The sequence below is a fragment of the Aquarana catesbeiana genome, linkage group LG13, assembly GCF_042186555.1.
Source record: "Aquarana catesbeiana isolate 2022-GZ linkage group LG13, ASM4218655v1, whole genome shotgun sequence".
NCBI classification, from domain to species: Eukaryota; Metazoa; Chordata; class Amphibia; order Anura; family Ranidae; genus Aquarana; species Aquarana catesbeiana.
Window position 1 is genome coordinate 232111811 of NC_133336.1, and position 25499 is coordinate 232137309.

Here is a 25499-nt window from a genome sequence, read left to right on the forward strand (position 1 = left end):
CGGATTTTCCGCCAACAGCCTGTCATCACACAATTCCCATCGGAAAATCCGATTGTGTGTACGCGGCTTAACTCAGAACAAGGGTGCAAATAAGGACTTCTGACTTTTCTTTGTTTTCCCTGTTCAGTATACTTGTCCTGCATTGGTGACTAGTATTGAAGCCAGGAACCAACATGGCAGCCAATGGGTTTTTAGAAGAGGGTCAAGTGATAGAAGCTCCCATATATTTCTCTGTAAAGATTATCTAAATACAGCTATCATATATTTGAATCTTGCTCTAGCATTGCTGAATTTACTAGTAGGTGCACACCAATTTCCTCTTTTCTTTTAAATTAATGCGAACAGAATTTCCACCTCCTGTCAACACATTTTTCTGTTGTAAAACCAAACTCAGAGTTTGACCAAAAAGAGAAAGTTTTCATTGTTCATTATCTCAGCACAGAGACGAGAAAAGGATTATGTTTCCACGGAGCGGTTGCCATGTCTCGTCTGACTCCGATCATCTTCATCTGTAAGTGGATGACTTTCATTTTATTTTCCTGGTCATTGGATGTGATGAGGAAGATTTAGTACAATTTTCACTTTGCTCAGTGACGTTCTCTTCAATAATAAGGCAGGGCACAGACAGGATAGAAGAAGGGGGGCTGCCTAAAGGGAATAGCAAAAGAAGGGTTGTTGCTGTTTTCCTCCAATAGATCACTACATCATTATAGTGTCCCTGCAGAGCTGTGGACTGAGGGATGGAAGTTCTGCAATTTTAACACTCTCTCTCTCTCTCTCTCTCTCTCTCCCTCGTTACATAGTTATATTGTTACATAGGTTGTAAAAAGACACAAGTCCATCTAGTTCAACCAATAGGAAAAAAACAAAATAAATAGAAGACCTCCATATACAGAACCCTAAACTCACAACTGGAAGAAGAAGGCAAAAAAACCCTATAAAAAGCATGATCCAATTTGCTCCAGTTGGGGAAAATAAATTCCTTCCTGATCCCCAAAGAAGGAATCAGATATTCCCTGGATTAACTACCCCTTACCTATAAAATGCTAGTAACCAGTTACAGTATATTTTGTGTATTGAGGAAAGCGTCCAGCTCATTGTTGATGAAATTGTTACTGAGCTGGTAAGAACTAATTCCTGAGTGGCATCTATTCCACATTTTCATTGCTCTTACTGGGAAGAAGACTTTCTGTATGTGCTGGTTAAATTCTTTTTTATCCAGATGTAAAGTGTGCCCTCTAGTCCTTTGGGTTGACCCTAAAGTGAAGAACTTGACTCCAATCAAGTCTATATGGACCACCTATATATTTATACATGTTGATCATATCACACCTTAATCTCCTCTTCTCAAGAGAGAATAAATTCAGTTCCTCTAATCTTTCCTCGTAGCTGAGCTCCTCCATGCCTCTTATCAGTTTGGTTGCCCTTCTATGCATTCTCTCTAGTTCTCCAGTGGTGGTGATTGACACACCAAGAGTAGAGCATGATCACTTTGTGAAGCAAAGATGCTTCACTCCTTTACCCAACCACTTGCCTATCGGGCCAATGCTGTAATTTTTTTGTACATGTTAAAATCAAAATTTTGATTGGTAAAATTGCAATTTTTTTCCTTATATGCTATTTGCACAGTTATTTATCAAACATATATTTTCAGAAGACAATACACCAAAACAAAGTTTAGTGCTAACACAATATTATTCCATTTTTTTGGTAAAAATAAAAGACTGGGTAGCATCAAGTAAATCGATACTAAACATGTCAGGTCTTAAATTTGCACACGCCCATGGAATTGGTGCACAAAATTCTCCATAGATGACACTTCAAAAGCCCATGTCAGAGTTAACAGTTTAGAGTTAATTGTGAATTATGGCCCTAGAATTATTGTGCTCACTCCAACATACAGTATGGGACAATACCTCACATGTGTGGTCTAATTGATGTTTACATACATGCTTGCCCTACACTGAGCTTTTTATATAGGGTGTGTATGGGGGTGACAGGGGGGACTATAAAAATATATCATTAATTTTATTTTATATGAAGGTTCTTCAAATAATGTCTGCACTTTTTTAACTCTTTTTATTAAGAATTTCAAAAACAAATTGCATCACTTCGCTACTAGAGATGGGCCAAATGACCCACTCTGTTTGGTTTGCAGCAAAACCCCCAGATCAATGTTCTAACCCAAATGGCGAACCCCATTGAAGTCTATGTAAGCCGAACCTTAAAAATCAAAAGTGCCCATTTAGAAGGCTTATATGCAAGTAATTGACCATAAAAGGGGTATGGGGGTCTGGACATTGCCCTGTGGGACATGTATCAATGCAACATTTTTTTTTTTAAACAATTGTTTTTTCAGGAGCAGAGATCTTAATGATGCTTAAAGTGCAACAATAAAAATGAAAAAATCCTTTTAATATAGAGCATTGGGGGTCCCCGTAGTCTGCCTGTAAAATGGAGCATCTATAGCATGCATAGAACATGCTGCAGAAAAAAATGGCATTTCTAAAGATAAAAAAACGAATCAAATCCCATTTAAATTGACTTACGTTTGCAATGGCCAGCACCCAGCTATTTTAAAACATAAAGAAAATGCTGGGTGCATGCTGAGTCGGTGATGTCACAAGGGGGGTGGTGCCACCAGGTGATGTCGCCAGGTGGCCCCGTCCTTACCAATATAAGAACTGACAAACGGCAGAGGAGGCTTTCAGTGGTCAGCCATCAATGGAGGCGGAGCATTTTTTAATTTTTTTCTTGTGTGGCTGGCAGCGTGATTGACAACGATGGATTTAAATCGGGGGACACTTTTTTTTTTATTTTTTAATAAAGAAATTGTCAAAAACTTTCTCTGTATTTTTATTACTTTTTGACACTTTTTTGGTGAATGGGTAGGGGTACTATGTACCCGATACTCATTCACATGGGGGGAGGGGCGAGGTCTGGGTGCTCCCTTCACAACACTGCAACCCCTCACAGATACTCTCGTTGGAGCGCAGGAACGAGCCCTGCTGCAAAGTATTGCATCAAAAATTGTAATTACATGCCCCTGTTAAACAGGGACTGAAAAATTGGGCCTTAGGCACTGGTGCTGGTGCCACAACACTGCAACCCCTCACAGATACTCTAGTTGGAGCGCAGGAATAAGCCCTGCTGCAAATTATTGCATTAACAATTGTAATTACACGCCCCTGTTAAACAAGGACTGAAAAATTGGGCCTTAGGCACTGGTGCTGGTGCCACAACACTGCAACCCCTCACAGATACTCTAGTTTGAGCGCAGGAACAAGCCCCGCTGCAAAGTATTGCATCAAAAATTGTAATTACACGTCCCTGTTAAACAGGGGCAGAAAAATTGGGCTTTAGGCACTGGTGCTGGTGCCACAACACTGCAACCCCACACAAATACTCTAGTTGAGCGCAGCAACGAAACCTCCTTGAAAATTATTGCATCAAAAATTGTAATTACACGCCCCTGTTAAACAGGGGCTGAAAAATTGGGCCTTAGCCACTGGTGGCGGTGCCCAGAGCCAAAAATATTCTTACAAGCTATCAGCATGATCATTGAGGAGGAAGAGGATAGTCATTCCGCATAACAGGATAGTCACTCAGCATCAGCATAGGCAGTCTTGAAGGGATCTGACATTTCAAAAAAAATTATTCGGTTACATCATCATCAGGTGCTTGGTAGCTGGTGGTGATCCAAGACCGATTCATTTTTATGAAGGTCAGTCGATCGATCGAGTCGGTGGACAGGCGCACCCTGTGATCGGTTACAAAGCCTCCAGCAGCACTGAATGTGCGTTTCGAAAGAACGCTGGATGCAGGACAGGCCAGTAGCTCAATTGCATACTGTGCAAGCTCTGGCCAGTGATCCATCCTCAAGACCCAGTAAACCAGAGGATTTTCGGTGGGAAAGGTGTCCAAGTCAAATCTTGCCCCTAGGTATTCCTGCACCATGTAAAACAGACGCTGGCGATGGTTGCTGGAACTGATCATACCTTGGGGCTGCGGACTAAAAAATTGTCTGAACGCATCGGTCAGATGGCCACCTTCTCCACCGCTCCTTCTTTGACTGACCGAAGCCTCAGCAACACGTTGTCCAGAAACAGGGGTTTGTAACCTCCCAGTCTCTGGGAACGTGTTGCACAGACCTTTCTGCAAGGCCTCTCGAAGATCCGCAACCTTACCCTTGTAACGTGGATCAAGGAGGGTTGCCAGCCAGTAACGATCCCTCTCCTTAATACCACGAATATGAGGATCCTTCCGCAGGCTTTGCAGGATCAGGGAGGCCATGCAGTGTAGGTTTGCTGAGGCATTCGGTCCGGAGTCCTCTGGGTCACTAATAACGACATGACCTGCAGCGACTTCCTCCCAGCCACGTACAAGTCCATGGGTTTCTTGGACTTGTACGTGGCTGTAAATGATCCCTTGAAGACTGCTGCTGATGTTGAGTGCCAGGCTCCACCTCCATGCTGACACAATCCTCCTCCTCCTCCTCGTCCTCTTCCTGTGTACGGGCATGCAGGAACACTGTCTGGATAAAGGGGGCCTTGAGAGGTAAGGAAGTCCTCCTCTTCCTGCCTCTGTTCTGCCTCAAGTGCCCTGTACATTATTCCACGCAGCGTGTGCTCCAACAGGTGGACAAGGGGGACAGTGTCACTGATGCATGCACTGTCACTGCTCACCATCCTCGTGGCCTCCTCAAATGGTGACAGGACAGTGCATGCATCCCTGATCATGGCCCACTGGCGTGGGAAAAAAACAAGCTCCCCTGACCCTGTCCTGGTGCCATAGTCACACAGGTACTCATTGATGGCCCTCTGCTGCATGTGCAGCCGCTGCAGCATGACCGACGTTGAGTTCCACCTGGTGGGCATGTCACAGATTAGGCGGTTCTTGGGCAGGTTAAATTCCTTTTGGAGGTCAGCCAGCCGAGCACTGGCATTATATGACCGGCAGAAATGCACACAGACTTTCCTGGCCTGCCTCAGGACATCCTGTAAGCCCGGGTACCTACCCAAGACCTGCTGCACCACCAAGTTAAGGAAGTGAGCCAAACAGGGCACATGGGTCAGTTGTCCTTGTTGGAGGGCGGAGAGGAGGTTGGTGCCATTGTCGCAAACCACCATTCCTGGCTGAAGCTGGTGTGACGTCAACCACCTCTAAGCCTGCCCCTGCAGAGTTGACAGAATATCTGCCCCCGTGTGGCTCCTGTCCCCCAAGCACACCAGCTCAAGCACCGCATGGCATCTTTTGGCCTGCATACTTGTGTAGCCCCTTGAATGCCTACGGAGCACCGCTGGTTCTGAGGATAAAGCACAGGAAGAGGCCATGGAGGAAGAAGAAGAGGAGGGGGTGGAGGAGAGAGGTGTGTCAGAATCACCAGTAGTAGAATTTTGGAGGCGTGGTGGCGGAAGAACTTCCAACACTACTGCACCTTGTCCTGCATCCTTCCCAGCTGCCAGAAGAGTCACCCAATGCGCTGTGAAAGATAGGTAATGTCCCTGTCCATGCCTGCTGGACCATGAGTCAGCGGTAATATGCACCTTACCGCTGACCGCCCTGTCCAGCGAGGCCAAGACATTGCCTTCCACGTGACGGTAGAGAGCCGGAATCGCCTTCCATGAGAGAAAGTGGCGTTTGGGTACCTGCCACTGAGGAACCACACATTCCACAAACTCATGGAAGGGGGCAGAGTCTACCAACTGAAAAGGCAGCAGTTGAAGTGCTAGCAATTTAGCCAAGCTAGCATTCAACCGCTGGGCATGTGAATGGCTGGGAGCGAACTTCTTTATTCAGTGCAGCAGCTGGGGCAGGGAAATTTGCCTGGTACAATCTCACGTCAGTGTACCAATAGCAGATTGCCCGCAAGTACTTGGCTGTGACACACCTAATTCTACACCTTAATTCCTCTCAGTGCAGGTCTCAGAGAGGACTGAAGGTATAGTGGGGTTGGAGATCCCAGCTGATGAGGAGCAAGGAGAGGTCCACTTTGTTCTTTGGTGTGAGTCTTTCAGGTACGCTTGCCAACGAACTGCATGGCAGGTCAACATATGTCTGGTCAAACATGTGGTGCCCAAGTGGGTGATGTTTTAGCCACGCGAGATACGCTTGAGACATATGTTGCAAATAGTAGCAGTGGGATCTGATGCATTCGTCTCAAAAAAGGCCCATACCAAAGAACTTTTGGAATAGCGTGCAGAGACAGCAGCGCCCTGCACATGTGGAGCTCTGCGGTGTGATACAGTCGGTGTGCTGCCCTTAAGCTGGCCCCTGGAGGGCATCCTGCTTCGTTGGTGATGTGCCTCCTCCTCCTCTCTCCTATTAGGCACCCATGTGGGGTCAGTGACCTCATCATCCCCTCCCTCCTCATCACTGGAGCAAAGCTGGCAGTATGCTGCAGCTGGGGGAACATGACTGCCAGATTGCTGTCCTTCTTGGGCACCCCCTCTGTCTGGGCTCACGTTACTGCCTTCCTCTAGCTGAGTACCATCATCGGAGCCTTCAAAACGCTGGTCATCCTCCTGGAGCATGTACCCAACACTGTGGTCAAACAGTTCGGGGGACTCCTCAGGAGGACATGGTGGGGCTAGGGAAGGAGTGACTGATGCCATTGAGCCAAGGGAAGAGGCCGCGTTTGCAGCTGCTTTGCCAGACAACGTACCCACGAGCCTGGGTGAGAGAGGATGAGGAGGATGAGGACGGCTTGGTCATCCACTCTACCAAGTCTTCTGCATGTTGCTGCTCAACGCGACCAGCTGCCGAAAAAAAGGACAAGCGTGTCCCACGGCCACATGCTGATGAGGATGCACTGTGTCCATGACCAGCACTGTTGCCTTCAGACACAGAGCCTGCTTGCCCTCTTTTATTGGCTTGTGACTGTCTGCCTCTCCTTGGCCTTCAAGACATACTAATGGCCTGCACTGCAGTGAGATGTAGCTGCACAAAACTGGGATGTATATATATATATATATATATATATATATATATATATATATATATATATATACTGATTATACAGCAGCTAGCAGAATGCCTGCCTGTCGTATTAATAGGATCAGAAGAAGCACACCAGCACTTGTCTTCAGGTAGCTGTTCTGCTTCGCATTATTGAACTGTTGTATAACACTAGTCAGACAGCTTAACAATAATTCAGATGTCCAGAAACGTGATACATCAGATCTGTATGTATTCTTTATCCCAAATAACTTTGTAAAAAGACAATTCCATCATTTGCCCAGGAATAGTTTAAGAGCTCTTCTGCATGCAGTCTGTTAGATCCAGGAGCAGTAATGAAATGAAGGAAATACAGTTCCAGGTTAAAGGTTACTGCCTTTACTATGAGGAGAATCCTACTTCCTTTGCTCTGGCAAAGTAATAACCATCTCTGACCACTAGATGGCAACAACATAAAACTAACATTACAGTATAAACTGTAACAGCACATAGCACAAATTATTATGAACAATATGGGCAGAACACTCCCTGTCTGGCATAATTTATTATGTCATTACCTAAATAACTACTGCTATGCAGAAAAAACATATAAACAGGAAAATGGAATCCTAGCTAGTCTGAGATCAAAACTATAATGTCAGTTATAGGTCTGAGATCAATTCTGGCGGTCTAATTTTTTACAGTTTTGACCTCCACCTTTCTAACTTTGCCATCCCTGCTTGGTAGAGCATTGACAATAAGTTGTACGGGCCACTCGTTCCTGCCCTCTTGGCTGTCCTTCAACAGAACAACATCACCCACTTTTACGTTTGGGCGATCCTCAGTCCATTTCCTACGGCGTTGCAGATTTGACAGATACTCTCTCTTCCATCTTTTCCAAAAGGTGGCTGCCAAGCATTGCACTTGCTTCCATTATTTTGCATGAACTTGTGTTGTACTTATGGTCCCAGATGGAGCAGACAAAGAGTTTACCTTTTGAGTCAACAACATTGCTGGGGTAAGGACCATAGGTGTATCTGGGTCTGAGGACACAGGAACTATAGGCCTGGCATTCATAATAGCCGTAACTTCTGCCATAAAGGTGCTTAAAGTCTCATGGGTCAAGTGAGCAGATTTGGTTTGTAACAACATAGCGTCCAAGATTCGCCTGGCAATACCTATAAGTCTTTCCCAGACACCACCCATATGTGAGGAGTGTGGAGGATTAAAGACCCATGTACATCCTCTGTCTTGGAGAAAGTCTTGCAATTGTGATTCGCTGTCACAAATGTTAAGTTCTTTGCAGGCTCCCACAAAGTTTGTCCCTCTGTCAGAACGGAGCAGTTTTGCTGGGCCACGAATTGAGAAGAATCTCCTCAAGGCATTAATAAAGCTTGATGTTGACATGGCTTCAAGTAGCTCTATGTGTACAGCTCGGGTGGACAAACAAGTGAAAAGGACTCTGCCCATCGTTTACTGTCCGTGCTGCCTCCTCTAGTGCGACGGGTTAAAACAGACCATGGACCAAATACATCTAGGCCCACATTGGTGAAAGGTGGTTGAGCAATTACTCTGTCCTCTGGTAGCTCTGCCATATTTTGACTTTGTAAACTTCCTCGCAGTTTGCGACAGATGACACATTTGTGTATAACAGCTGATACCAAGTGTTTGCCACCAAGAATCCAGAGACCTGCGGATCTAATTGCACTTCTGTGATGTGTCGCCCTTGGTGAACTACTTGTTCATGATGGTACCTAACAAGCAGTGTCGCAACGTGGTGATCATAAGGTATAATGACAGGCTGTTTCTCTTCTGCTGAAAGTTCAGCAGGAGACAAACGTCCACCTACTCTCAACAACCCATTCTTGTCTAAAAAGGGGCTAAGCCTCCTAAGACGGCTTTGTTTTGGGAATGCCTTTTGTTTTTTGATGCAGTCAATTTCCTTCTGGAAATATTTGTTTTGAACAGAAGAAATTATAACAGACTTTGCTTGAGCAAGTTCTACCAGATTGACCTGTTCATGGAAACTTTCCCACCTCCTGACCTGACCGCTATTGGTTTCTCTCCGGAAGGTTTTAGCGACATGGATGAGTCTGGCTAGGGTCTTAACTAATATCTTCCAGCAAGAAAATCTATCAAAGCAATGTGAGTGAAGTGTGGCTTCAGAAGCTTTGGTACTGAAACTCGTAATTTCCGATCTGATTTCAGGGTCAGCTTCAGGCTCTATGAGTGGATAAACAATAGCAGTGTCTATCTGCTCACAGTGTGGTTGGTACAGAAAGGATGGGCCTGAGAACCATATAGAGTTCTGAAGACATGTTGCTGGAGTAGGTCTAGTGGCATAATCTGCAGGGTTTTGCTCTGTAGATACATAGAACCACTGATCTGGGTGTGAAGATTGCCTGATTCTATTCACTCTGTTGGAGACATACAGCTGGAACCTCCTAGTGGCGCTGCAAATGTACCCTAGGACAGTCTTGCTATCAGTGAAGAATTTCACAGCATCAAAGTCAGTGTCTAGTTCATCTGTGATTAGCTCAGACATTTAGACTGCAAGTACAGCAGCACACAACTCTAAACAAGGAATGGTGTGGGCTGGTTTAGGGCTTATTTTGGACTTTCCCATGACAAATCCAACATGACACACATTTTCTGCATCAATTAATTTCAAGTAAGCTACTGCACCTATAGCTGTGGTGGATGCATCTGAGAAGATGCACAGTTCTTTCCTGCAAGCTGATGATAGAGATACGGGCACATAGCATCTGTCTATCTTTAGGTGCTCTAACGCTTGCAAGGATTCTGTCCATTGAACCCACTCGCTTAGTCTCTCCTGTGGAAGCAATGCATCCCATTCACTTTTCCCAGATGACAGTTCTCAAACTAAGACCTTGCCTTTTATTGTCACAGGTGATACAAACCCTAGGGGATCATAGAAGTTACTTACAATAGATAGAATGCCTCTACGTGTAAAAGGCTTTTCCCTTGAGGAAACTCTGAAAACAAAACTATCTGTTTCTAGATCCCAACTGTGATTGTCATCTTGGTAAGCCTCTCTATCCATAATCTGCAAGAAGGTCTGATCCTCTATAGAGAGGGCCTGTTTATCATCATCTTTAGTTTTCTGGAACACTGTAATCCCTAAATTGTCTGTCTCAATGTTGAAATTGACTTCTTCTTTACCATATAGAGTAGAAGAGTCACATTGTTGTGTTGACCTGCCAAAGCTTTCCTTGACAATGAAGCTGTTGTGACAGGGACTGAGAAGGGATGTGCGTCCATTTGTTAACACAGATGTCTTCAAAGTGGTAATATTGTCAGGCTGGTGCACTGTCCCCAGGCAAACTTCTCCTACAATGACCCACCCCAGGTCCAGTCTCTGTGCATAGGGGGCATTATAAGGTCCACTGATTTGCCGGCGCACCTTGTGTACCTGAAGGATGTCTCTCCCAAGAAGTAGAAGGATAGAAACATCTGGCTCAACAGCTGGGATAAGGTGAGTAATTGAGCGGAGGTGAGGGTGGTGATGGGCTACTTCTGGAAAGAGAATCTCAGTTTTGTTGTCAGGTATCATGCCACACTCTATTAGGGTAGGAAGTGGGAACTGCACTTTCTTATTGAAGGACTCAATGGTAAAGTCAGAAGCTCTTCTCCCTGTGGTTTCCATTGTCCCCGCACATGTCCTTAGAGTGTATGGAACTGCACTTGCCTTAAGATTAAAGATATCAAAGAAGTCTGACTTTGCAAGGGATCTGTTGCTCTGTTCATCCAGCACTGCATACATTTTCACTGCTCTTTCTCTCTTGCCAGTGGGATACACAGCCACTAAACAGATTTTAGAGCATGAACGTGCACTCTTGCCTTGTCCATATACTTCAGTGCAATTAGACATTACTGAGGAGAGTGGGATCTCTTGTTGCTCCCTGCCCTGATCTTTCCTGGGTTCTACAGTCTCTAGTGGGGCAGGAGCAGGGCCTGGGTGCAAAGCTGCAATATGTCTCTCACTGCCACATTCTGTACATTCTACTGGTATTTTGCAGTCTTTAGCAACGTGATAAGTAGATCCGCAACACTTGAAACAGATGCTATTTTGTTTAAGGGAGGACATCCGCTCTGCAATAGGTTTGCTTCTGAAGCCTTTGCATTTCTTTAGTGGATGTGGTTTTTTCTGTATTGGGCAATGTCTATCAGGGTTTTCTATGGGGTGTGTACCTTGTGTGTGCTTTGATAGTCTGTGACTTCTGAAGGTACAGCTGTTTTGTGTGTGGATACAGAGGTCTTACCGTGAGGTCTGTGAGGTTTCTCAGGTCTGTGTGATTGATTGCCGCTGGTGGTGAAGGCGAAACTGGGATCACTTCAGATTTTCGCTTGCTGATGGACAAACTTAGAAAACACAGAGAAAGGGGGGAAAGCGACTCCATAATCTTCTTTGAATTTACCTCCCACAGACATCCACTTGTCTTGCAGATTTGAGGGTAGTTTCTCTACTATGGGATTAGTGCCTCTAGCTGTATCTAGGTATGAAAGTCCTGGCAAGTAGCCATCCTCTTTGGCGTATTCTATCTCTAGTAGAAGATCACTTAGTTCTTGTAACTGCACGTTGTCTCTGTAGCCCACCTTGGGAAAGACTTCAAGTTTTTTCAACAGTGCTCCTTCTATTACCTCTGGGGATCCATACGTTTCTTCTAGTCTTTTCCAGATCATGTTGCGTCCTGCTGCAGGGTTGAACAGGTTTGCTCTTCTCATCCTCTTAGCATGCTCTGCTGACTCGGTACCAAGCCATTTTATCATTAAATTAAGCATTTCTGCTGGTGAAAAGTTTAGACCTTCAGTGGCATTCAGAAAGGAAGATTTCCATGCCCAATAGTTTTCAGGACAGTCATCAAATTGGAGAAAGCCCGAGCTTACGATTTCTTTGCGGATGAGATATTTGGTGACATCCACTGCACATTGTTGTTTGCACATGTAATCTATAGGTTGAGGTGATGGGAACACTTGTTTTTTGTTCTTAGGGGTTTCTGGTGCTTCATTCTTGATTTGCTGGCAGCCGCTGACCTCATGTGGTTGATTGGGCCTGCTCAGGGGGCTTATTGAATTCGGCCTGAATTCCTTTGCTTCAGGTTTAAGAGACTGTTCCTTTGCATGCGCAGTAGTAAGGTTCTGGATGTAGTCGCTTGTACAATCTGCAGAGAATAGAGGTTTTTCTGGAACCTCTAAGTCTTTATATGATTTTTCACTTCCAGAACGACTTGTTCCCATGTAGGCAGCGGCCTCTGCTTCAGCAGCTGCAGGATGAGCACTTTTGATTCTAATTCCACTTCTTCTTGTGTGATGGCAGCTTTCTTTGCTTCTTCTTGTGCGATGGCAGCTTTCTTTGCTGCTAACTCCGGCATCATCATGGCTTCTTTTTCTGCGTACTGTAGCTGATTTCGGGCAGCTTCTGCCTTGGCACGAGCTTTAACTGCTGGGGACATCTTGCTAGCCTGTAAAGATCTGGACACATGCGAATGTGCATCGTCTTGCTGGGCACTGGGAATGTTCTCCCTTCCTTGCTGTGTCGGCGGTAGCGTGCCATCAGCCTGGTACTTTGTTCCTGATCTTAGACTCATGCTGCAGTAATGGCATCTCAGTTTATTCCAGACTGCCACATGGGTGTCTTTTTACTGTTCTGCTTCACGTTATGGAACTGTTGTATAACACTAGTCAGACAGCTTAATAATAATTCAGAAGTCAAGAAACGTGAGACATCCGATCTGTATGTATTCTTTATCCCGAATAACTTTGTAAAAAGACAATTCCATCATTAGTCCAGGAATAGTTTAAGAGCTCTTCTGCATGCAGTCTGTTAGATCCAGGAGCAGTAAAGAAATGAAGGAAATACAGTTCCAGGTTAAAGGTTACTGCCTTTACTATGAGGAGAATCCTACTTCCTTCAAGCTCTGGCAAAGTAATAACCATCTCTGACTACTAGATGGCAACAACATAAAACTAACATTACAGTATAAACTGTAACAGCACATAGCACATATTATTATGAACAATATGGGCAGAACAGTAGCTATAGGTGCAACTGTGCAGGGTACACAGTACACTAACTGTAAATACTTCAAGAGCCTGCCTGTGCTATTAATAGGATCAGAAGAAGCACACAAGCACTTGTCTTCAGGTAGCTATAGGTACAACTGTGCAGGGTACACAGTACACTAATGCCGCGTACACACGAGCGGACTTTACGGCAGACTTTGTCCTGCGGACTTTTCGACTGACTTTACGCCGGACGTTCTGAATGAACGGACTTGCCTACACACGATCAACCAAATTCCGACGGATTCGTACGTGATGACGTACGACCGGACTAAAACATAGGAAGTTCATAGCCAGTAGCCAATAGCTACCCTAGCGTCAGTTTTTGAGCGTCGGACTAGCATACAGACGAGCGGACTTTTCAACCAGACTCAAGTCCGTCGAAAAGATTTGAAACATGTTTCATTTCTAGGTCCGTCTAAATTTTGGGGAAAAAAAGGCCGCAGGAGCCCACACACGATCGAATTGTCCGATGGACTCCGGTCCGTCGAGCAAAGTATGCTGTAAAGTCCGGTCGTGTGTACGCGACATAACTGTAAATACTTCAAGAGCCTGCCTGTGCTATTAATAGGATCAGAAGAAGAACACAAGCACTTGTCTTCAGGTAGCTATAGGTGCAACTGTGCAGGGTACACAGTACACTAACTGTAAATACTTCAAGAGCCTGCCTGTGCTATTAATAGGATCAGAAGAAGCACACAAGCACCTGGCTTCAGGTAGCTATAGGTGCAACTGTGCAGGGTACACAGTACACTAACTGTAAATACTTCAAGAGCCTGCCTGCGCTATTAATAGGATCAGAAGAAGAACACAAGCACTTGTCTTCAGGTAGCTATAGGTGCAACTGTGCAGGGTACACAGTACACTAACTGTAAATATTTCAAGAGCCTGCCTGTGCTATTAATAGGATCAGAAGAACACAAGCACTTGTCTTCAGGTAGCTATACTGTAGTTGCAACTGTGCAGGGTACACAGTACACTAACTGTAAATACTGTAAAAACACCTGCCTGCCTGTCAGTATATTAGGAAGAGAATAACAGGAATGGATTTAGCTAAACAGAATACAGTGTATATATATATATATATATATATATATAGTGCATGCTTGGCCAATCATCAGCCAGCAATGCAATTCCGCAGTGAATTATGGGCCGTGATGGCCTATATCGTTCCCAATTCGACGAATGGTCGAACATGGGTTCAACTCGAACTCAAAGCTCATCCCTACTCGCCATTACCGAAACCTGGCTTCATGAATCCGACACTGTGTCCTCTGTTGCCCTATCCCATGGTGGTCTACTCTGGACTCGCTCCCCCAGATCCAGTGGACATAAGGGAGGAGGTGTTGGAATCCTTCTAGTCCCACATAGCGCCTTTCAGGTATTTCACTCACCTCCCTCTCTGTCACTCTCCTCTTTCGAAGCACACTACATTTGTTTTTTCTCTCCAGTTTCTCGAAGAATAGCTGTGATCTACAGGTCCCATGGACCGGTATCAACCTTTCTTGATGACTTCTCTGCCTGGCTACCCTACTTTCTTTCTTCTGAAATCCCCACAATCATTCTGGGTGACTTTAACCACTTGCCGACCGCCTAACGCATATATACGGCGGCAGAATGGCACGGGTAGGCAGAATCACATACCTGTACGTGATCGGACCCCCCCCCCCCCGGTGCCATAGGTGGTCGGCTCTCGTTCGCGGGCGATGAGAGGTGAGGGGGAGGCCATCCATTGTTGGCCACCCCCTCCCGATCGCTCCCGGCGAATGAAAACACTTCCTTTCCCTCTGTAATGTAAACAGAGGGAAAGGAAGTGATGTCATCCCTCCTCGAGCCGGTCTTTTCGTCCCGGCGCAGAGGAGAGAAGACATCCAAGTACATCCAACACTACACTTACAGTAGAACACGCAGGCACACTTTTCACCCCCCAGTCACCCCCCGATCACCCCCCGATCACCCCCCGATCACCCCCCTGTACCCCCTGTCACTCTGACCCCAATAGCAGTTTTTTTTGGGGGGTTCAAAGTAATTTTCTTGCAAAAAAAAATAATTTTTTCATGTAAACAAAAAGTGTCAGAAAGGGCTTTGTCTTCAAGTGGTTAGAAGAGTGGGTGATGTGTGACATAAGCTTCTAAATGTTGTGCATAAAATGCCAGGACAGTTCAAAACCCCCCCAAATGACCCCATTTTGGAAAGTAGACACCCCAAGCTATTTGCTGAGAGGCATGTCGAGTCCATGGAATATTTTATAGTGTGACACAAGTTGCGGGAAAAAGACAATTTTTTTTTTTTTTTTGCACAAAGTTGTCACTAAATGATATATTGCTCAAACATGCAATGGGAATATGTGAAATTACACCCCAAAATGCATTCTGTCGCTTCTCCTGAGTACGGGGATACCACATGTGTGAGACTTTTTGGGAGCCTAGCCGCGTACGGGACCCCGAAAACCAAGCACCGCCTTCAGGCTTTCTAAGGGCGTAAATTTTTGATTTCACTCTTCACTGCCTATCACAGTTTCGGAGGCCATGGAATGCCCAGATGGCACAACCCCCCCCCCCCAAATGACCCCATTTTGGAAAAAAGACACCCAAAGCTATTTGCTGAGAGGTATAGTGAGTATTTTGCAGACCTCACTTTTTGTCACAAACTTTTGAAAATTGAAAAAAGAAAAAAAAAATATGTTTTTCTTGTCTTTCTTCATTTTCAAAAACAAATGAGAGCTGCAAAATACTCACCATGCCTCTCAGCAAATAGCTTGGGGTGTCTACTTTCCATTTTGGGGGGTTTTGTGCTATCTTGGCATCTTATGGCCTTCAAAACTGTGATGGGTAGTGAGGAGTGAAATCAAAAATTAACGCTCTTAGAAATCCTGAAGGCGGTGATTGGATTTTGGGGCCCCGTATGAAGCTAGGCACCCAAAAAGTGCCACTCATGTGGTATCCCCGTACTCAGGAGAAGCAGCAGAATGTATTTTGGGGTGTAATTCCACATATGCCCATGGCATGTTTGAGCAATATATCATTTAGTGACAACTTTGTGCAAAAAAAAAAAAAAATTGTCACTTTCCCGCAACTTGTGTCAAAAAATACAATATTCCATGGACTCAACATGCCTCTCAGCAAATAGCTTGGGGTGTCTACTTTCCAAAATGGGGTCATTTGGGGGAGTTTTGTGTCATCTTGGCATTTTATGGCCTTCAAAACTGTGATAGGTAGTGAGGAGTGAAATCAAAAATTTATGCCCTTAGAAATCCTGAAGGCGGTGCTTGGTTTCGGGGCTCCGTACGCGGCTAGGCTCCCAAAAAGTCCCACACATGTGGTATCCCCGTACTCAGGAGAAGCAGCAGAATGTATTTTGGGGTGTAATTCCACATATGCCCATGGCATGTTTGAGCAATATATCATTTTGTGACAACTTTGTGCAAAAAAAAAAAAATTGTCACTTTCCCGCAACTTGTGTCAAAAAATATAATATTCCATGGACTCAACATGCCTCTCAGCAAATAGCTTGGGGTGTCTACTTTCCAAAATGGGGTCATTTGGGGGAGTTTTGTGCCATCTGGGCATTTTATGGCCTTCAAAAATGTGATAGGTAGTGAGGAGTGAAATCACAACTTTACGCCCTTAGAAATCCTGAAGGCGGTGCTGGGTTTTCGGGGCCCCGTACGCGGCTAGGCTCCCAAAAAGTCCCACACATGTGGTATCCCCGTACTCAGGAGAATCAGCAGAATGTATTTTGGGGTGCAATTCCACATATGCCCATGGCCTGTGTGAGCAATATATCATTTAGTGACAACTTTGTGCAAAAAAAAAAAAAATTGTCACATTCCCGCAACTTGTGTCAAAAAATAAAATATTCCATGGACTCAACATGCCTCTCAGCAAATAGTTTGGGGTGTCTACTTTCCAAAATGGGGTCATTTGGGGGGGTTTTGTGCCATCTTGGCATTTTATGGCCTTCAAAACTGTGATAGGTAGTGAGGAGTGAAATCAAAAATTTATGCCCTTTGAAATCCTGAAGGCGGTGCTTGGTTTTCGGGGCCCCGTACGCGGCTAGGCTCCCAAAAAGTCCCACACATGTGGTATCCCCGTACTCAGGAGAAGCAGCTAAATGTATTTTGGGGTGCAATTCCACATATGCGCATGGCCTGTGTGAGCAATATATCATTTAGTGACAACTTTTTGTAATTTTTTTTTTTTTTTGTCATTATTCAATCACTTGGGAAAAAAAAAAAAATATTCAATGGGTTCAACATGCCTCTCAGCAATTTCCTTGGGGTGTCTACTTTCCAAAATGGGGTCATTTGGGGGGGTTTTATACTGCCCTGCCATTTTAGCACCTCATGAAATGACATAGGCAGTCATAAAATAAAAGCTGTGTAAATTCCAGAAAATGTACCCTAGTTTGTAGACGCTATAACTTTTGCGCAAACCAATAAATATATGCTTATTGACATTTTTTTTACCAAAGACATGTGGTCAAATACATTTTGGCCTAAATGTATGACTAAAATTGAGTTTATTGGATTTTTTTTATAACAAAAAGTAGAAAATATCATTTTTTTTCAAAATTTTCGGTCTTTTTCCGTTTATAGCGCAAAAAATAAAAACGCCAGAGGTGATCAAATACCATCATAAGAAAGCTCTATTTGTGGGAAGAAAAGGACGCAAATTTCGTTTGGGTACAGCATTGCATGACCGCGTAATTAGCAGTTAAAGCGACGCAGTGCCGAATTGTAAAAAGTGCTCTGGTCAGGAAGGGGGTAAAACCTTCCGGGGCTGAAGTGGTTAACATCCCTATTAATACTAACACTCCTGCCATTTTCAAACTTCTCAGTCTAACCTCCTCCTTTGACCTGAAGCAATGGATACACGCTCCTACTCACTCTGAAGGCAATACCCTTGACCTCATTTTCTCCCACCTATGCACTCCATGCAACCTCTGTAAACTATCCATTCGCTCTCTCTGAGCACTACCTTATTAGCTTTACTCTCTCCCTCTCATCTACCTCCTCTCCTTCCAACCGCTTAAAAGTTACCCGCAGAAACCTACATCATCTCAACCCTTCTTTTCTCTGCTACCGATGACCTCTATGGCAAAAGCTCACTCCTATCCTGCATGACCTATTCTCTTCTGACTACAACGCTTCTCTACTAGCCTCACTGAACTCACTGGCCCCCCTCAGTACACACAGAATTAGGCCCTGACCCCTTCAACCTTGGCAAACAGATAATACTAGAAGTCTGAAAAAACATCTCATAAACACTTCAATCAGTATAAATCTGCCCTTCAAAAATACAATTCCAGCCTCGTTACTGACAAGAAGACCTATTTTATCACTCTCATTAACAATTTATCATCCCGTCCCCATCAACTCTTCTCTACCTTCAACTCTCTACTTCGTCCTCCACTGCCTCCACCCACCAACTCACTCACTGCCCAAGAGATCGCCAGTCACAAACAGAACATTGATACAATTTGCAAGGAGATCTCTACTGTTCAGATACCCTCCATGCTTTACACTTCATGCCCACAGGTACAAGTATTACTTTCCTCTTTCAACCCCACCACTATAGGCAAGGTTGCTAACTTCCATCTTACCACTTGCCCTCTGGATCCTGTCCCTTGCAAATGCTACGTTCACCCTCTGGCTCTATTCTACACACTCTAACCCACATCTTAACTCTCTCCCTCTCTTCTGGCATCTTCCCCAACTCTCTAAAACATGCACTTGTCAGCCCCATACTCAAAAAGTCCTCACTTGACCCATCCATTTTTGACAACCTACACCCCATCTTCTAGCCCTCCTTTTTATCCAAACTCCTTGAACGTCTGGTCTACAACTGACTGAGCAACCACCTTGCTGATAATAGTCTTCTTGATCCCCTTCAGTCTGGATTTTGTCCTCAACACTCCACAGAAACTGCTCTCCTAAAACTAACAATCTACTAATGGCCAAAACCAATGGATACTGCTCTGTACTTCTACTCTTGGACCTCTCTGCTGCCTTTGATATGGTTGACCACCCTCTCCTCCTCAAAAAACTCCATGCCTTTGGTCTCTGTGACTGTACTGTTCGCTGGTTCTCCTCCTACTTATCCAACCACACCTTTAGCGTTACTTACAATTCTACTTTCTCCTCTTCTCTTCCTTTCTCTGTTGGGGTCCCCCAAGGTTCTGTTATTGGACTTCTCCTATTTTCAATCTACACCTCCACCCTGGGTCAGCTGATAGCCTCCCATGGCTTCCAATACCACCTCTATGCTGACGATACCCAAATCTATTTCTCTACCCCTCAGCTCACTCCCTCCATCTCCTCACGTATCACTAATTTGCTAACAGATATATCAGTCTGGATGTCACACCACTTCCTCAAACTCAATCTTTTCAAAACCAAACTTATCATTTTTCCTCCCCCATGTGCCCCTTCCCCTTCCCCTGATCTCTCTGTCAAAATTGATGGCACAACTATAATCACATCCCCACATGCCAAGGTCCTAGGTGTAGCCCTGGACTCTGAACTCTCCTTTAATCCCCACGTCCAATCACTGTCCAAATCTTGCCTCCTCAACCTCCACAACATCTCCAAATTACGCCTCTTTCAAACCAATGACACAACAAAGCTCTTAATTCACTCCCTGGTCATTTCTCGCCTCGACTACTGTAACTTCCTTCTCATTGGCTTACCTCTACATACTGTAGTCTATCACCTCTTCAATCCATTATGAATGCTGCTGCCAAACTCATCCACCTTACCAACTGCAAAGAATCTGCTACTCCTCTCTGTCAATCCCTCCACTGGCTTCCGCTCACCCAACAAATTAAATTCAAAATACTGACAACAACTTACAAAGCCATCCACAAATTAGCCCCCAGCTATTTCACTAGCCTAGTCTCTAAATACCAACCTATTCATTTTCTTTGTTTCTCTCAAGACCCCCTGATCTCTAGCTCCTTCGTCACCTCCTCCCATGCTCGCCTCCAGGACTTTTCCAGAGCCTTTCCAATCCTATGGAATGCCTTACCCCAATCTGTCCGATTATCTCCTACTCTATTAACTTTTAGACGATCCCTGAAAACACTTCTCTTCAGAGAAGCCTATCCTACCCACACCTAACAACTGTATTTTCATTTTCTCCATCAGTTCATCCCCCACAGTTATAACCTTTTGTTCCATTTGACCCTCCGTTCTAGATTGTAAGCTCTAACGAACAGAGCCCTCTGATTCCTCCTGTATTGATTTGTATTGTAACTGTACTGTCTTGCCCTGATGTTGTAAAGCGGTGCGTAAACTGTTGGCGCTATATAAATCCTGAATAATAATATTAATAATAATAAGGATTTCTGACTTTTCTTTGCTTTCCCTGTTCATCATACTTGTTTTGCATCAGTGAATTCCACCCAAAAGGCTCTAGTTTTGACAGGTACTTGCTCCCACTTCCACTCGGACCACCTAGGTGATCCAAGTTGAAGTTTTCCTCTTCATCTCCCCCCCTGCAGTCTTCTGGGACACGTCATAGGTTTCAGAAGATTGCCTGACCATTCGGGAGGCGCAGCACGAATTGAGCATGCGCAGTGCGCACCTGGCTGTGAACCGCAAGCTGTCACAGCCGGGTTCCCACACTTGCAATGCTGGTGCCAGCGAGAGGAGAGGAAGACAATCGAGCATTTGGGCGGCCGCATTGATGGATCCTGGGACAGGTGTGTGTTTATTAAAAGTCATCAGCTATACGATTTTAATAGCTGCTGACTTTTAATAAGCATCATAACGCCTGGAGCTCCTCTTTAAGAAGTATTGAAGCCAGGAACCAGTGGCAGCCCATGCACTGTGGGTGCACGGGCACCGCCCCCCCATCCATGCGCCCGGCCCCTTTCAGGACGCTGGATGCATGGATTCCTATGGCAGGGGTGGGAGGGGGTGGTATTTTTTGAAGCACCTGATTAGAGCCCGAGGCTATAATAGGCTTCAAGATAGGGTGGGCTCGGGGCACAGAGAGTGTGCCCTGATCCCACCCAATTGTCTGACGATAGCGAATTAATTTTCGCTATTTTCACACTAACCTTCCTCCCCGCCAATCAGGAGACAGGATGTCAGACCTGTTTCCTGATTGGCCAAAATGCCAGGCCACCCTATTGGATGCCTGGTGCTTTGGAAGAGAACGAGGAGACTCGTGCTGGAAGGGAAGTCGCCACCACTCTGAAAGCATCTGCTGCTGACAGTGCTGCGGTAAGTCCCCTCGGATCTGTCAGAGAAGCACACGGGGAGGGTGGCAGAGCCCCAAGCCGTGATCCGTGGGGGGGTGCCAGAGCCGTGATCCACTCGGAGGGGGATAATGCCAGAGCTGCGAGTGGGGGGGGGGTCGGTGGGCACAAGTGGCTGCATTTGATGGGCAAGTGGCTGCATTTGTTGGGCACAAGTGGCTGCGTTTGATGGGCACAAGTGGCTGCGTTTGATGGGCACAAATGGCTGCATTTGATGGGCACAAGTGGCTGCATTTGATTGGCACAGGTGGCTGCATTTGATAGGCACAGGTGGCTGCATATGATGGGCACAAATGGCTGCATTTGATGGGCACAAGTGGCTGCGTTTGATGGGCACAGTGGCTGTGTTTGATGGGCACAATGGCTGCATATGATGGGCACAGGTGGCTGCATATGATGCGCACAAGTGGCTGCGTTTGATGGGCACAAGTGGCTGCATTTGATGGGCACAAGTGTCTGCATTTGATGGGCACAGGTGGCTGCATTTGATAGGCACAGGTGGCTGCATATGATGGGCACAAGTGGCTGTGTTTGATGGGCACAAGTGGCTGCATTTGATGGGCACAAGTGGCCGCATTTGATGGGCACAGGTGGTTGCATTTGATGGGCACAGGGGGCTGCATATGATGGGCACAAGTGGCTTCATTTGATGGGCACAAGTGGCTGCGTTTGATGGGCACATGTGGCTGCGTTTGATGGGCACAGGTGGCTACATTTGATGGGCACAGGTGGCTGCATATGATGGGCACAAGTGGCTGCATTTGATGGGCACAAGTGGCTGCATTTGATGGGCACAAGTGACTGCATTTGATGGGCACAGGTGGCTGCATTTGATGGGCACAGGTGGCTGCATATGATGGGCACAAGTGGCTGCGTTTGATGGGCACAAGTGGCTGCGTTTGATGGGCACAAGTGGCTGCATTTGATGGGCACAAGTGGCTGCATTTGATGGGCCCAGGTGGCTGCATTTGATGGGCACAATGGCAGCATATGATGGGCACAAGTGGCTGCATATGATGGGCACACATGGCTGCATTTGAAGGGCACAATGGCTGCATTTGATGGGCACAGAGAGGCTGCAATTGATGGGGGGGTCAGTATTTTTCAGTTTGTTTGCACCCTCCCCAAACATTTTTGAGTACCAGCTGCCACTGCCAGGAACCAACATGGCAGCCAATAGGTTTTTTGGAGGGGGTCAATGATAGAAGCTTCCATATATTTCTCTGGAAAGATTTATCTGAAATAAAAACAGATATCATATAGTTGAATTTTGCTCTAACATTGCTGAATTTACTGGAAGTGTCACATTAATTTCCTCTTTTGTCTCAAAAAGTGTGAACAGACGCTCCACCTTCTGCCAACACATTTTTCTATTGTAAAAAAAAGAGGAAGTTGTCATTGTTGAATCCCAGCACAGAGATGAGAATAGGATTATGTTACCACGGAGCAGTTACCATGCCTCGCCTGACTCCAATCATCTTCATCTGTAAGTGGACAACTTTCCTTTTATTTTCCTGGTCATTGGATGTAATGGGGAAGATTTAGTACATTTTCACTTTACCTGGTGACTTCTCTTTGATAATAAGTCTGGATGCAGACAGGATAAAAGCTGGGGGGTGGGGGGGTTGATTAAAGGGAATAGTAAATAAGGGGCTGTTTCTTATTTTCCACTAATAGGTCACTACATAATTTTAGTGCCCCTGCAGAGCTGTAGACCAAGTTCTCCTGTAATGTTAATACCAGGAAAAAAAATGAAATTTCTCCCCCTCTAGTTACATAATTACATAGTCCATAGGGTTCAATATTGGGTTGGCCCACCCTTTTCAGCTATAAGAGCTTCAACTGTTCTGGGAAGGCTGTCCACAAGGTTTAGGAGTGTGTCTATGGGAATGTTTGACCATTCTTCCAGAAGCGCATTTGTGAGGTCAGGCACTGATGTTGGACGAGAAGGCCTGGCTCACAGTCTCCGCTCTAATTCATCCCAAATGTTGGGTTGAGGTCAGGCCAGTTAAGTTCCTCCACCCCAAACTCGCTCTTCCAAGTCTTTATGGACCTTGCTTTGTGCTCTGATGCGCAGTCATTTTGGAACAGGAAGGGGCCATCCCCAAACTGTCCAAAATGTCTTGTTATGCTGACGCCTGAAGAGTTCCCTTCACTGGAACTAAGGGGCCAAGCCCAACCCCTGAAAAACAACCCACTTCATAATCCCCCCTCCACCAAATGATTTGGACCAGTGCACAAAGCAAGGTCCATAATGACATTGATGAGCGAGTTTGGGGTGAAGGAACTCTACTGGCCTGCACAGAGTGCTGACCTCAACCCGATAGAACACCTTTGGGATGAATTATACTGCATACACACGAGCGGAATGTCCGACAGAAAAAGTCAGACGGAAGCTTTTCATCGTCTATTCCAATCGTGAGTATGCCTCATCGGACTTTTTCTTTTTTTAAATCTGACGGACCCAGAAGTGGAACATGTTCTAAATATTTCCGACTGAACCAATTCCTATCGGAAAAACGGCTCATCTGTATGCTGTTCCGATGGACCAAAAACGACTCATGCTCTGAAGCAAGTACAAGACAGAATCTATTGGCTACTGGCTATTGAACTTCCTTTTTCTAGTCCTGTTGTACGTGCTGTACGTCACCTAGTTCTGGACAGTCGGACTTTGGTCGGACTTTGGTTTGACTGTGTGTAGGCAAGACCGCTTTAATGGAATTCCGTTGGAGTTCCGTCAGAGAAACCTTCGGAGTTTATTCCGACGGCAAAACAGTCGTGTGTACAGGGCATTAGAATGGAGTCTTTTATGGCGGTGATCGGTGACTTTTAATGGGACAGCAGGAAATCTGACATTCACTTACATTGGGTGGGAACTGACTAACTGTCATTGACATCACCAGTGACAATAATACAGTGATGAATGATAATACTATACACTGTTAATGTACTAATGACACTGGCTAGGAAGGGGTTAACATCTAAGGCAATCAAAGAGTTAAATGTGTGCTTAACAATGTGTAATGTGTGCTGCTTTTTTTAACATATCTATTTGTTTCTTATCCCTACTTTGCGATCACAGCAGGGGTCGGGGGTACATTCGTGGCCTAAACCCAGAAGCAGGCAGCAACACTTTGCACAGGCCACCCATCCGCAGTACATTACGGGCAGGTGGTCCATAAGTGGTTAAAAGAATCCACTGAGCTGATCAGAACTAGTTCCTGAGGGAGTCTTTTCACCATTTCCACAGCTCTTACTGTGAAACCTTTCCATATGTGGAGGTTAAATCTGTTCCTCCAGACGTAAAGAGTGCCCTCTTGTTCTCTGTAATGACCTGAAAATGAATAACTCTACACCAAGTTCCAGTGGCGGATGGTGGTATATTTTTTGGGGGGGTGGTAAACAAGCAAGCCCAATCAGTCGGTCACCAGCCCCACACTTACCCCATCTAGGTTGTGGGCAGTGCGCAGCAAATTCCCCCAGCGTCTCCTCCCACGGCATCACGGCGGCTTCTGACGTTCGTCTCCTCCCTCTTCCTCTTTCCTCCTAGGCAGCCAATAGGATCGCTTCTCCTCTTGGCCAATCGGGTGACGGGTCTCAGGACCCCGCTTCCTGATTGGCCAGGAGGAGAATCAGGAAGACAATAGAGAATATTAATTCGCTATTGTCACACAGCTGGGTGGGCTCGGGGCGCAGAGCAGCCCACCCTTTTTTGATGCCTATTAGAACCCTATTAGAATTAGGGGGCTAGACGCATGGATAGGTGGGGCGGAGCCCGTGCACCCTGCATTATGGGCTGCCACTGCCAAGTTCACTATATGGACTACCTATATATTTATGTGGTGATGATATCCACTCCTAATCTCTCCTTCTCAAGAGAGAATGTATTTAGTTCAGATAATCTTTCCTCAATATTATCTTTCCCCATAGCTGAGCTCCCCTAGGACTTTTATTAATTTGGTTGTCCTTCTCTGTACTTTCTCCAGTTCTCCTCTGATTGATATAGTAAGAGTAAAAGATGATCACTTTGAAAAGCAAACATGATCTGCTTCTTTATTAATTAAACCCAATGGATGTTTGTTTTTTTTAATGTTGTATTTAGCAGGTTTGACGACTTTAATAGGAACTGAACTCTGGAACCTGTGCCCAAAAACATTAGGCAGAGGGTAAAGGACTAGTCACTGGTATTTTCTGTGTTTTCTCTCCAATTGCCC

General features: G+C 45.4%; 1 protein-coding gene across 2 annotated transcripts in view; it reads left to right on the plus strand.

The window, feature by feature from the left end:
* The first annotated feature begins 433 nt into the window (after nucleotides 1–433).
* Nucleotides 434–25499, plus strand: part of LOC141116943 (high affinity immunoglobulin epsilon receptor subunit alpha-like) — a 57986-nt gene continuing 32920 nt past the window's right edge. Inside the window, exon 1 of one of the 2 annotated variants that reach the window (XM_073609459.1) lies at nucleotides 434–511. In XM_073609459.1, the coding sequence (XP_073465560.1) occupies nucleotides 481–511 (31 nt within the window). In that variant the 5' untranslated portion in view covers nucleotides 434–480. Of the gene's footprint in view, nucleotides 512–22671; nucleotides 22772–25499 lie in introns of those variants that run through there. The other variant, XM_073609458.1, reaches the window with a different exon arrangement.